We start from the raw sequence: 12,362 nt of genomic DNA, 5'->3' as shown, positions 1-12,362 counted from the left end.
TTTCATAGACAGTTCTCTGCTCTTCATGTTGGTTTATGCCTACTGACTCCAAAGGCAGACACCCAAGGGAAAAGCAAATGCTAAAACCAATACTAGGCATTCACAGCTCTTTTATGTGTGAAGGATCAATGCAATAAGAAACACCTGTCAGTCATTTATTCCAATACTTATGCTGACCTAAAATGGGGGCAATGAACATAAAAAGTGCTATTGTTCTATAATGAATGAATGAATGAATGAATGATCGTTTTAAGGCCATTTTCCCCGCTAGAGCGGGGGTTAGCCTTGCGGGCCCCATGACAATCATGGTTCCCTGTTTGAGGCAATGTTTTTAAACTATATAATATATAATCTATATATATAAACTATATATATAACTATATAATCTATAATGGTAAAACATATATCCATAGAAATGCCAAGAAATAAAAGAGGACCTTTGGAACGCTTGCCTCATATTCATCTTTTGATCTCAAAACCAAATTTCTTTTTGATGTAGCAATAATAACAAATTTTACTTCACTGTTCCAATACGTATGGAGGGCACTGTATATGTGTCTTATGGGTTCTAAAGGTCGAAAATGTATGTTCCAATAGTAGTTAGGAGTCTAAAGGTGTCAAAGTGTCTAATCTTATCTATAAAGGTCTACAGGGACTAAACGAGTATAAAGGTTGTAAGGAGTTTTAAGATGTCGAAGTGGTCAAAAGGGTCAAGTGGTTTTTGCAGTCCAAAGGGAGTAAAGGTCCGAAGGGGGTCTAAGGGAGTCTAACATGGGTACGTAGGTCTGATGAATCTAAAGGGTGTAAATGTCTAACTCTAAGGGGTTTCCATCGGGTCTATAGGGGTCGAAAGGGTATGTTCCAATAGTAGTTAGGGTCTAAGCGGTTGAAAGGGTTTTAATGGGTCTATAGGGTCTCGAGGGGTCTAAAGGTCTAGAAGGGTCTAAACTAAAGGATGTGAAGGTCTGAGGGGTCTAAATAATGTGAAGGTCAAAGGGATCTAAAGGTATAAATCGTCAAGAGGTCTCAGCAGTCTCAAGGGTCTGAAGGTTTAAAAGGTACAATCAAATAGTACGTAATTAATAGACGTAGTCACGCTTCCTCAACCTATGTGAAACGTGCTGAACCTCAACCAATCTATATCCAATGGTTAATTGGATATAGATTGTTAAACTGCATATGCAAAGAACACATGATGTTATCATGAATCAAGATTTTGGTGTTAGTTGTTAAAACTTCATTCATTCGTACCTTTGCAGCATGTGGCTTTAGGTTAGCATCAGTTCTTGCTGGGAACACGGCGGTGCTGCTGATGCAGCTGGTAGAGTTCTAGATTAGGGATTAGTAATTTGTTCAGGGTGCCGGCGATAGCTTGCCTACTCTTCTCGTAGGACACTGTAGGATCTTTAACATCCACTACCTAGTGCTTGTATACAGTACGTCCAGTTTAACGTCCATCCAAGAGACGGTCCACACATTGATGCCGAGCCATGCCTATGAAACAGGAGGATGGTAGTTTATGGTTGGGTTGAGATTTGAACCCAGGAACGGAGAATCTAGACTATGATGTCAGCCCTTTTGACAAGACTCAAAAGCATGTGAAGAGGTGTTTTCATAAAAATGAAGTCATAATGTCAAGTACCCTTGATTTATACTTTTTTTTTTTTTTTTTTCTTTTTTTTTTTGGACTCTAATGTCATGGAAGAGCTGTCGCACAACATGAATCACATACACACAAAGATAGAGTCACAGGACTTGATGTCAACCAATCACAGCCTTTACCTTTGGGGCATTAGCTTCTCAAACACAGTGTTATATCCTGGAAGTGCTGATTATCAAGTGCAAAGAAGCACGTACGGTCATTGTTTTAGTCTTGGGTACGAATTGTCCGGGGTTGAAGTCGAGCCGCCGACCTACCACACTCAGAGGGGATGCTCAAACCACAATGCTGCTGAGTGTGCTTTGCTTTTGACTAACCTTCTGCATAATCATTGATCTCTCTGACTGTCTGGAAAATCCTCTCTATCTCTTTGCTGATGACTCCACTCTGCCGCTCCATACCTCATCCTTCAGGTCGGCAGTCTGCAGCCTCCTCACTCTCTGCAGACCTGGACAAAATCACAGACTGGTCAAACAAGTGGAACATGTCTTTCAATCCTGACAAATCTCACATTCTCACTCTGTCTCTCCGAAAAGACCGACTGGACAACCCTCCCATCTACTTTCTGAACAATCCTTTCTAAGAAGTTCTGTCACTCAAGCTTTTGGGTCTCACTATCTTTCCTGGGAAAACCACATTTCCAAGCTGGCCTCCAAAGCCAGGCGCCGACTGGGCATCCTCCGTCGTGCGAAGTTCTTTCTGAGCACTTCTGAGCTCCGCACCACATACAAGGTTTTCATCCGCAGCTCAATGGAATACTGTTCCCCCCTCTGGGCCGGTGCTCCTGCCTCACACCTAGCTCGGCTTCACGCTGTTGAAACCAAAGCTTTCAGAATCATTGGAATCTCCCACGATGAAGCTAACTCCGAGGGCCTTTCACTCACTCACCGCAGGCAGGTTGGTGGTCTTTCTGTCTTCTACCGACTCCTCTCCGGCCTTGCTCCCCCAGCTCTGTCTGTGCCCTGTCCCGCAAATATTCCTCCAGGTCGCACAAGATCTGCCAGCAACCCTCTTTTGGTTAAACTGCCAAAATCTAGACTCTCTGCTCACCCTCACTCTTTCATTCCTCTTTTCTCCCACCTCTGGAACAAACCCCCTCACTCTCTTCAATCCCACTCCTCCCTCCAGGTCTTTAAAACAGCTGTTCACCACCATCTCTTACCCCCATCCAAACCATCATCCAAAACCTTGATCTTTTCTACCCCCGCTAATTCACCCCAGATCCACTTTTTTGAAATACCGGCTTCTTTCCTGGAAGTCCTAGCAGTGTCAATGTGTTTTCTACCTCTCCCACCCCCACCCCCCTTCCCATGCCCTCTCCCCCAAGCCCTCTCCCTCCCACAGATCTCCCGATGTCCCTGTTCTCTGATGTTGTACTTGTGTGATTCCCTCTCTCTCCCCATCTTGTCTCCCGCTCCCTTTATCTTATGTTTTATGTGTCAGTTTGTTTTTATGTGATTAATGTTAGCTCTTACACGAGCCTCGATCTTGTACACAAAGAAAAAAAAGAAGTACCCAATCATCTATATATAAAAGGAGCTCAATCCCGGGCGTGCCTGCGTCCGTGTGTCCCAAGGGTCTTGCATTCTAATAAATTATAATATTATACGTAAATCATTTTGCTTGCATAATTGATTAATATGACTTGCAACATAGTATAATGTTATAATTGTCATTTTCCTTCTGATTTACACTTGAGAAATTGATATCATTCACATTATTTTGTTGTGTTGTGCGCACAAAATAATTGCTGACTAAATCACCCACACTTTTGAATGCTTTTGTTTTAACGTTTGTCTTTTAGCCTCCACAACCAAGGTGTTGCTGATGAAGCACATCTGAAATGGGAAGCTGTCAGCCATGAAATGTGGTGAGTTATCATAGTTTGTAATACGAAGCACATGGATAGGAAGAAAGGTGATGAAACAGGTTGAACAAAAGATGTAAACTCAAGGAGAGGAAGTGTTGCTCTCAGGTACATCTGCTACATAATATTGTGTAAATGGATTTTAGCGGTTAAGATTGTATAGCTTGGAGATAGTTATTTTTAGCATAAGAGTGGGTAATTGAATTGTGATGTAGGATTCTGCATTGACATTTATATAGAAACCTGTCATCTTCCCTCCGTAATGTTCGTATTGAACTGCTTTTCCCTTAAAATCCTTTTTGATGTTATTATCCTCGCCAGAGGAGAGGGTATTGGATTTGAGTCCGTTTGTCTGTGTTTGTCTGTCTGTTTGTTTGTTTGTTTGTCCGCACAGGATAAACGTGATTTTCTCTGCAACCGTTGGTCTGATTGACAGGAAATTTTCACCATAGGTGCACCTCCTCCTGTATAATTTTTTTATGATAATTATGACGTCATATGCCACGTTATACGAGCACCATCTTGGAAAAATCGAAAAACTTTGCACCTCTATATCTCCGAAAGCACTGAATAGAAAAAATTGAGACATGGCTCATTGTAAAGAACACTCCATGGGGAATAACATATGTTAATGATGATGTCAGAGGTGCCTCCATTATTACATCATAATTCGAGAAGTACAAAACTTCATCCGATCAAGATGAAATTTCTTGAGCATCATCTAGAGATAAATTGGTGGAGAAAAAAAAAGATGACGTCATCGGTCACGTGGTTTGGCCGCTATATTTATTTGAACACAAAAGCCTTAAAAAACACTAAAAACATGTCCTGGTGAGGGTCTGCAATCTCTGATTGCTCTTTTCTTGTTTGCTTTGTAATCCATCTTAAATGTGCTTTATGGGGATAGTCGACTTCACAACGCTGAGAAGGCTCAAGTTACGGTGTGAAGGTGCGAGCGTCAAACTTTAGAGAAATTGGTGTAGCCAACAAGCCTTTACACACCATCTGTAATGTCATTTCAAAACTAAAGGACACAATATCAACTGGTGACAATCCGGAGTAGTTCAACTGTGACCAATTCTACATTGGTGAAACTGGAAGGATTTGAAACAAAGGGTGAATGAACATGATAGAGCAGTTAGCCTTGGAAAGGTGATGTGACTGCAACACTCCACCGATCTGGGCTTTATGGCAGAGTGGCCAGACGGAAGCCAAACAGTTCAATCTTGGTTTCATCAGACCACAGAATCTTGTTTCTCACAGTCTGAGAGTCCTTTAGGTGCTTTTTTGCAAACTCCAAGCGGGCTTTCATGTGTCTTTCACTGAGGAGAGGCTTCCGTCTGGCCACTCTGCCATAAAGCCCAGATCGGTGGAGTGTTGCAGTGATGGTTGTCCTTCTGGAAGTTTCTCCCATCTCCACAGGATCTCTGGAGCTCAGCCAGTGACCATCGGGTTCTTGGTCACCTCTCTTACCAAGGCCCTTCTCCCCCGATTGCTCAGTTTGGCCGGGCGGCCAGCTCTAGGAAGAGTCCTTGTTATTCCAAACTTCTTCCATTTAAGAATTATGGAGGCCACTGTGCTCTTGGGAACCTTCAATGCAGCAGAGATTTTTTTTGTAGGCTTCCCCAGATCTGTGCCTCGACACAATCCTGTCTCTGAGCTCTGCAAGCAGTTCCTTCGACCTCATGGCTTGGTTTTTGCTCCGATATGTATTGTCAGCTGGGAGACCTTATATAGACAGGTGTGTACCTTTCCAAATCATGTCCAATCAATTGAATTTACCACAGGTGGACTCCAATCAAGGTGTAGAAACATCTCAAAGATGATCAAGAGAAATCGGAGGCACCTCAGCTAAATTTCAAGTGTCACTGCAAAGGGTATGAATACTTATGGCAATGTGATATTTCAGTTTTTTCTTTTTAATAAATTTGCAAAACTTTCTAAAATCCTGTTTTCTCTTTGTCATTATGGGGTATTGAGTGTAGATTGATGAGGGAAAAAAATGAATTCAAACGATTTCAGCATAAGGCTGCAACATAACAAAATGTGAAAAAAGTGAAGGGGTCTGAATACTTTCTGAATGCACTGTATATTGGTCTCATTCTTCCTTGACTGGATGGAGTCGGCAAAACCCAGCAAGCTGCAAGGCAAGGCCAGGATGCCAGGCCCTGTCCCAAACACGTAGATCAGCGCAACTCTGGGCGCTACTTTGCGACCCTTGGCCTCACTAAAGCTGTCGTCCTCTGCTCGGTTCTCGCTCCCATTGTAGCCGTATTTTGCACGGTCCTCAATCCCACGAAAATTGATCTCTCGTCCTCAGCACGTGGAACTTAGCAAAATGGGGTTGCAAAAGCTCAGCCCTTCGCTCCCGGCAGCATGAGGTTAACAAGTCGTGCTATGCTGGAGGGCCAGGCCTTGTCACAAACACATCAAACAGCATGATATGGGCACCTCAGGCACGATCCTCCTTCCCATTGAAGCTGCCGTTTTTGGCTTGGTCTTCTCTGCCTTCAAAACTTATATTTGACGTGGCCCTCAGTCCTTTGTGTCCCAGGCACACGCCACCTCCCCTCAGTGTGTGTGTGTGTGTGTGTGTGTGTGTGTGTGTGTGTGTGTTTGTGTTTGTGTTTGTGCATGTGTGTGCACGTGTCTGTGTCCAGGTCAGCATGTATGTTTGGAATTGCAATCACGGTTGGCCTGCTAGCCATGATCCAAAAGAGATAATAACTTGAGTTTCAGCTCTTTTATGAGTTTTGTATCCTTTTATGAGTATGTCTTTTCCAAATTGTTTGTTTTATTTCTCACCTGCAGTGAGATACCAGCTCGCTTTCTTCAGCGGCAGTTTTTCAAGTTGAAAGAGCTTCACGTGCCTTTGTGGCGACATAAATCATTTGGAGGTATTTCCTTGACATTACACCCAAAAAGCATGGCTGTGTCCAAATAGTTGTCAGTGTGCTCGATCTATCGATAACACTGGACACCAAAAAATAACTTTTCTGCTACTAAATAAAATGTTGGTGCCCTTTATTAATTTGAACATTTATTAATTTGAACTTTATTAATTTCATTCCAAATCTGAAGTCAGAAATGACTCAGCACGTCATGATTTTCAGTTACAGAAAAATGACATTTTAAAGTGTTTATTAAAAAAGCAGGCATATTGCACAATATCAACACATCATATGATGGACAGTAACTGTTAACCATAAACTGAGGCACATTGAACAACATACAAACATTGTATAAACTATAAAGTATGCATTAACTGTTTAAAATTATTTAAGCACTTGCTTTTACACTTCTGACTAGCAGTGGTTTGTCTCTGAAGAAACCAGCAGTAGTCCACCCCATCATGTTGGGGTTGAAACGCACCTCAATGTGCTGATTTATTGTGTTAATATTGTCGTGTGTCTGCCCTGGAGTGAACACCACAGGGCGACAAAGATGACCAAACGAGCTTTAACTCCAAGGCGTTCAATCCAATGGCAGACCTTTACTCGCGAGGCAAAGGAGGATGACAAACTTACCTGGACGGCTTCCACCCGACGTCTTCGCACCTGGATAATCAATGAACTCAAACCGACTCGGAATTAAAATGTACATTCAAACCCGCTTTATTGAAGAATGCCGGTAACAAAGAATGCACAATAAAAAACTATGATTCCTAACCGGGACGTCCCCACACAGACTCGATTACAGACAAAGGGAAAAATAACTGTGAAAATAAATGCGTTCATTTGTGGGCACTTAGGTCTGAGCGGCTCTTGAACCTCGTCAGGAATTGTTCCGGTTCGTCACAGGCCTCCCCGTCCTTGCGCGGGAACCACAGGCTGCGCTGCCACGAGCTGGAACTAGGCCTCCTGTGCAGTCCGCGTCTCTTGCCGCCGAGCGCGAAGTCAGCAAGCCGCACCCGTTCGTCAATGAATTCCCCTCGCGCAGGGAGCGCTATGAACTCGGACCACTCGCGATGAACTCCCGAAGCAGAGCAAGATATCAATCGTGACAGTTCACCGCCAAAGCCAGAAGATGAGAGGAAGTCCAGAGGCAGTCAAGAGAGAGCAAGAATACTCGTGAACTTCGACCGTTCGTTGTCCAATCCCGAAAATCAGAGCAAGCCAAGAGGGATAAAATTGTGGTGTCTCAATGAATGTGCCTCGCTCAAGAAACCAAAATGTCGGGGAGAGTGTTCTTTTATACTCAAGGCTCTGACGTCATCCGTGTCTGCTCCACCAATCCAATAGTCCCATCTTAGCAGTCCTTGCTCCAATCAATCCCGGACCAATCACTGCTTTTTGGGGCGTGGCCTTGCGGACCTTGCCGGCCTTTGTGATCACCAGGTCGGTGGTATCAGCGGTAGCGCTTAATGTCCTGTTTCCGGTTGGTTTAATTTAGTGTTATAAATGCGCAATTTCCTGGCTTTGTGTGTGTGCTGCTGGTGTCCTTAGGAACAGAGGAAAAATAACAGAGGCCATTACATACAGGGGATTAATTACCCATAATCCCTAACTGATTAACATAACCCCACCCCTCGTGATGGGAACGAAGATACGCTCTTGCACGACATACGGTGCACCGGATCCCTACTTATGATACATAGGGTTTCTTCACGACAGTCGGAGTATACAAAAAAAAAGAAAGATCTTTTCTACCCCCGCTAATTTCACCCCAATTCCACTTTTTTGAAATACCAACTTCTGTCCTGGAAGTCATTGGTGTCCTTGTGTTTTATACTTCTCCCTCCACCCCCACCACTCCTTCCCATGCCTCCTCCCCCCAAGCCCTCTCCCTTCCACACATCTCCCTGCTCTCAAATGTTGTGTTTGTGTGCTTCACCTTCTCTCCCCATCTTGTTTTCCGCTCCCGCTTTTTGTGTGTTTTGTTTGTCTGGTTGATTTGTTTGTGAAGTAAATGTTAGCTCTTTCACGAGCCTCGATTCAGTATACAAAAAAAAACAAACACTAGCTATGCAATTCTACCTGGACTAAGGTATTGCCTACCCCCCCACAAACGTAACAATATATTGATGGAACCTCTCACCATGCTCATCGCTCACATCACCAAGGTTGGCTGGGAAGAAGTCCAAGTGTGAATGAAGAAAATACAACTTCAGTGATGCACGGTAACTCATTTCATCAAAGGCTTTTATCATATTTTGAACGAACTCAGCAAAGTGGGCTATTCTGCAATTCCCCAAGCAATTGTGGACTACCAGTTTGAATGCCTCCCATGCAGCCAGCTCCAGTGGGTTCAGCTTTGACTGGAAGATTAGATCGGACGATAAATCCTGAATTTGTGGTCCAATAAAAATAAATTTGTGGTTCCATTAAACCAGTGTCAGTCCGGTGGTACAAACAGTGCAAATATGTGTGGTGCCCATCCACTTCTTGTCTTGGTCACCCACATTGCCACTGAAGTAGTGCTTGTATGCGACCTTGAAACGATTGGTTATTTTTCCGTTGGGTAAGAGGCGTATACTTGTCACATACATAGCAAAAGCAGTCTGCACTGTTCAGACACGTTTGTCTATTCATATCAATCTGAAATATAATATTATTATAATAATGAAGTATATACAGCATCAAAAAGAACACTCAAAATACGTGACATTGGATTTCCATTTTTTTTCCCAGTAACTAAAAATCGTACATGTTGGGGTAATTCTGATTTCAGATTCAAAATCGGCATACTCAAATTGGTCTAAGACACATACATTTTCCTCGGTAGCAAATTTGTTTTGTCTAGTGTAATCTATTACTTGCTGGCAGCTTTACCCTGGCTCAATAACGTATTGTGCCTGAATATTGTGGCATCAATAGCACATTGTGCCTGAATTATTTCAGGTTCACTGTGCTGTAAGGACAAGTTGCATTTGAGAAGACTGAAGCAAGATGTACATAATTGTCTTTTTTCATATTCGTTTTTTGTTTCTGTTTTTCAAGTGCTATACCTTCCCTATTTATTAGCATTTTTTAAACAAAAGCTGTTTCATATTTTGTCCCACTGTATGATTACACGCATCTCTCCCTGTATGTGATATTCCACCAGAACTCACTGATTATCTGAATAAGCATGTGCTGCCCAAACTTCAGAAGCAGCAGGAAAGACTCGATTTGAAAAAGCTCCATCCTGCTTGCGTTTCACCTGAACAAGATGATGTACCTGTGCAGACGTTGCAGGGCCTGTTACATAAACTATTTTCTACTTTAGAAGCTTCTGTCAAAGAACCTGAAGCAGATGAAGAAGTCGTCGTGTCTTCGTAAGCTGCAGGGAAACGTTGTGAATTTTCACCAATTTTAAGTTCTCATTCCTCCTTTGTTCCTGTGCACATGATAACAAGAACAAAGTGTCATGTTATCATGTACTTTGTTCCTGTTATCACGGCTTGTGTTATGATTAAAGTTTTCTTCAAACAGAGGTTAACGAGCACTATCATAGTCAAACTGATAAATTTCTGAAGAATGTTTCCATTATCAAAAGTAGAGAGGTTTATCTTCTGGTAAAGAAAGAAAACTAAAATGATAAATCAATGAGCATGAGATGTATTGTGTATCAGAAGCAGGTAACCGCGGAAATTCCGCTTAATGTAAAATATGACTTCAACAATATTATGCAAATGACAGTTAAATATATCATGGGAATTTAGCTATTTACATCTCATGGGATATGCCCCGTGGAAACCGTGGAAAAGCCACACTCACGTGATTGCGAGTGGCCTAATTGTGTTAATGATCCGAAATTTATTTTCATCTTTGTGATGCATAAATTGAACATTGAAAAATAAATAACGACGAAACAACATTTAATTCACAGTCTCGTAAGATTTACAGTGCCTTCAGGAAGTATTCACACCCCTTGACTTCACATTTTGTTTTGTTACAGCCTGAATTTAAAATGGATTAAATTGAGATTTTTTTTGTCACTGATCTACATATCAGCCCCATAATGTCTGTCGGATTTTTATATATTGTTTTTAGAAATTATTACACAATTCAATTTGTACTAGAATAATTTTGCATAAACTAAAAGCTAACCTTCAATAATGTGTACTTTCAAATTTATTTTTTTACACTGGAATTATCACAGCCTTTGCTTGGGACAGAGATGTGTCCACCAAATATGAATTCATTCAAATGACTTCTTTATACCATTCGTTTTCAAAATTAAATCTGAAATATGTGATTCTCACCGTTTGTTTTCTTTGTGCTTTGTTGTTAGGTTATTCACTTTAAATTTTCCCAACGTGCTAATGATGACCCAAAGCCCTGTCCCACATTCTCAGTTTGAGTTGGTGTCTACCTTCCATCAGAGAGTGCTGGGAAGTGATGCATTCTCCAGGCTCTGCATCCACTGGTTTCAATCAGTCCTATAATGAAAGCGTGCCCTCCTGTGGCCATGCTCACCTCTACTTTACACAGCACCGATATGGCCAATCAGAGTAGTGCTTGAACCATCCCTAAGCTGTCAAAATTGGCCTGACAGCCTTGCTGGAACAACTTGGTCAAGCAACTATCAGGGACGCCTCTTCACGGCGGTTGTGCATTGGGGCCATACCTTCCCCATTATTCCTGGCCGCCTGGATTCGTCAGGGCAGCTTGGTCATGGTCAGAGTGCCGATCGGTCCCAATGGCCAGCCCTTTCCCTCTTGTCTCTGTGTGTGGCTCTCTCTCTCCAACTCCGTCGTGGCCCTGCCATCTTGAAGGCGGGGTACACTATCCTGGATGTAGGGAATCTCTGGGTCACACCTGGGAGATTGATCAGCTGTCTCCATGCCACGGGCTTGTTTGAGAGAACTGTCCGGGGCTAAACAACAACAACAACAACAACAACGTGAGGTCGTAGTCCTCTCTGGTCGTAGTCAACGTGTGGCCCTGAATGGATTTCTCTCATCTCCCCTTCCTGTTCAGGCTGGAGTTCCCCAAGGCAGTGTACTGGGCCCTGTGCTTTTTCTGGTCTTTATCAATGATCTCTCCGACTGTCTGGAAAATCCTCTCTATCTCTTTGCTGATGACTCCACTCTCTGCCGCTCCATTCCTCTTCCCTCAGATCGGCAGTCTGCAGCCTCCTCACTCTCTGAAGACCTGGACAAAATCACAGACTGGTCAAACAAGTGGAACATGTCTTTCAATCCTGACAAATCTCACACTTACTATGTCTCTCCGAAAAGATCGACTGGACAACCCTCCCATCGGCGATGCCCAGTCGGCGACTGGACTACTTTCTCAACAATCCTCTCCAAGAAGTTCTGTCGCTCAAGCTTTTGGGTCTCACTATCTGCCATGATCTTTCTTGGGAAAACCACATTTCCAAGCTGGCCTCCAAAGCCAGTCGCTGACTGGGCATCCTCCATCGTGCGAAGTCCTTCCTAGGCACACCTGAGCTCCTCACCACATACAAGGCTTTCATCCGCAGCTCAATGGAATACTGTTCTCCCCTATGGGCTGGTGCTCCTGCCTCACACCGAGCTCGGCTTCACGCTGTTGAATCCAAAGCTTTCAGAACCATTGGAATCTCCCGCGATGAAGCTATCTCTGAGGGCCTTTCACTCACTCACCGCAGGCAGGTAGGTGGTCTTTCTGTCTTCTACCGACTCCTCTCCGGCCTTGCTCCCCCAGCTCTCTCTGTGCTCTGACCCCCCAAATATTCCTACAGGTCGCACAAGATCTGCCAGCAACCCTCTGATGGTTAAACTGCCGAAATCTCGGCTCTCTGCTCACCTTCACTCTTTCATTCCTCTTTTCTCCCGCCTCTGGAACAAACTCCCACACTCCCTTCAATCCCACTCCTCCCTCCAGGTCTTTAAAACAGCTGTTCACCACCATCTCTTATCTTCCCCCA

At 43.4% G+C, this 12,362-nt stretch overlaps 1 protein-coding gene across 1 annotated transcript in view; it reads left to right on the top strand.

Moving 5' to 3' along the window:
* Positions 1–10,712, top strand: part of TTF1 (transcription termination factor 1) — a 33,328-nt gene extending 22,616 nt beyond the window's left edge. Inside the window, exons 7-9 of the mRNA XM_068126955.2 lie at positions 3,465–3,530; positions 6,339–6,424; positions 9,573–10,712. Coding sequence (XP_067983056.2) covers positions 3,465–3,530; positions 6,339–6,424; positions 9,573–9,787 — 367 coding nt within the window. The 3' untranslated portion in view covers positions 9,788–10,712. The remainder of the gene's footprint in view (positions 1–3,464; positions 3,531–6,338; positions 6,425–9,572) is intronic.
* Positions 10,713–12,362: the final 1,650 nt, after the last annotated feature.

Source organism: Myxine glutinosa, chromosome 10 (genome assembly GCF_964187855.1).
Source record: "Myxine glutinosa chromosome 10, kmMyxGlut1.1, whole genome shotgun sequence".
In the NCBI taxonomy this organism is placed as follows: Eukaryota; Metazoa; Chordata; class Myxini; order Myxiniformes; family Myxinidae; genus Myxine; species Myxine glutinosa.
The sequence above is the reverse complement of the archived record's forward strand: the minus strand, read 5'-3'. Positions and strand labels throughout refer to the sequence as shown.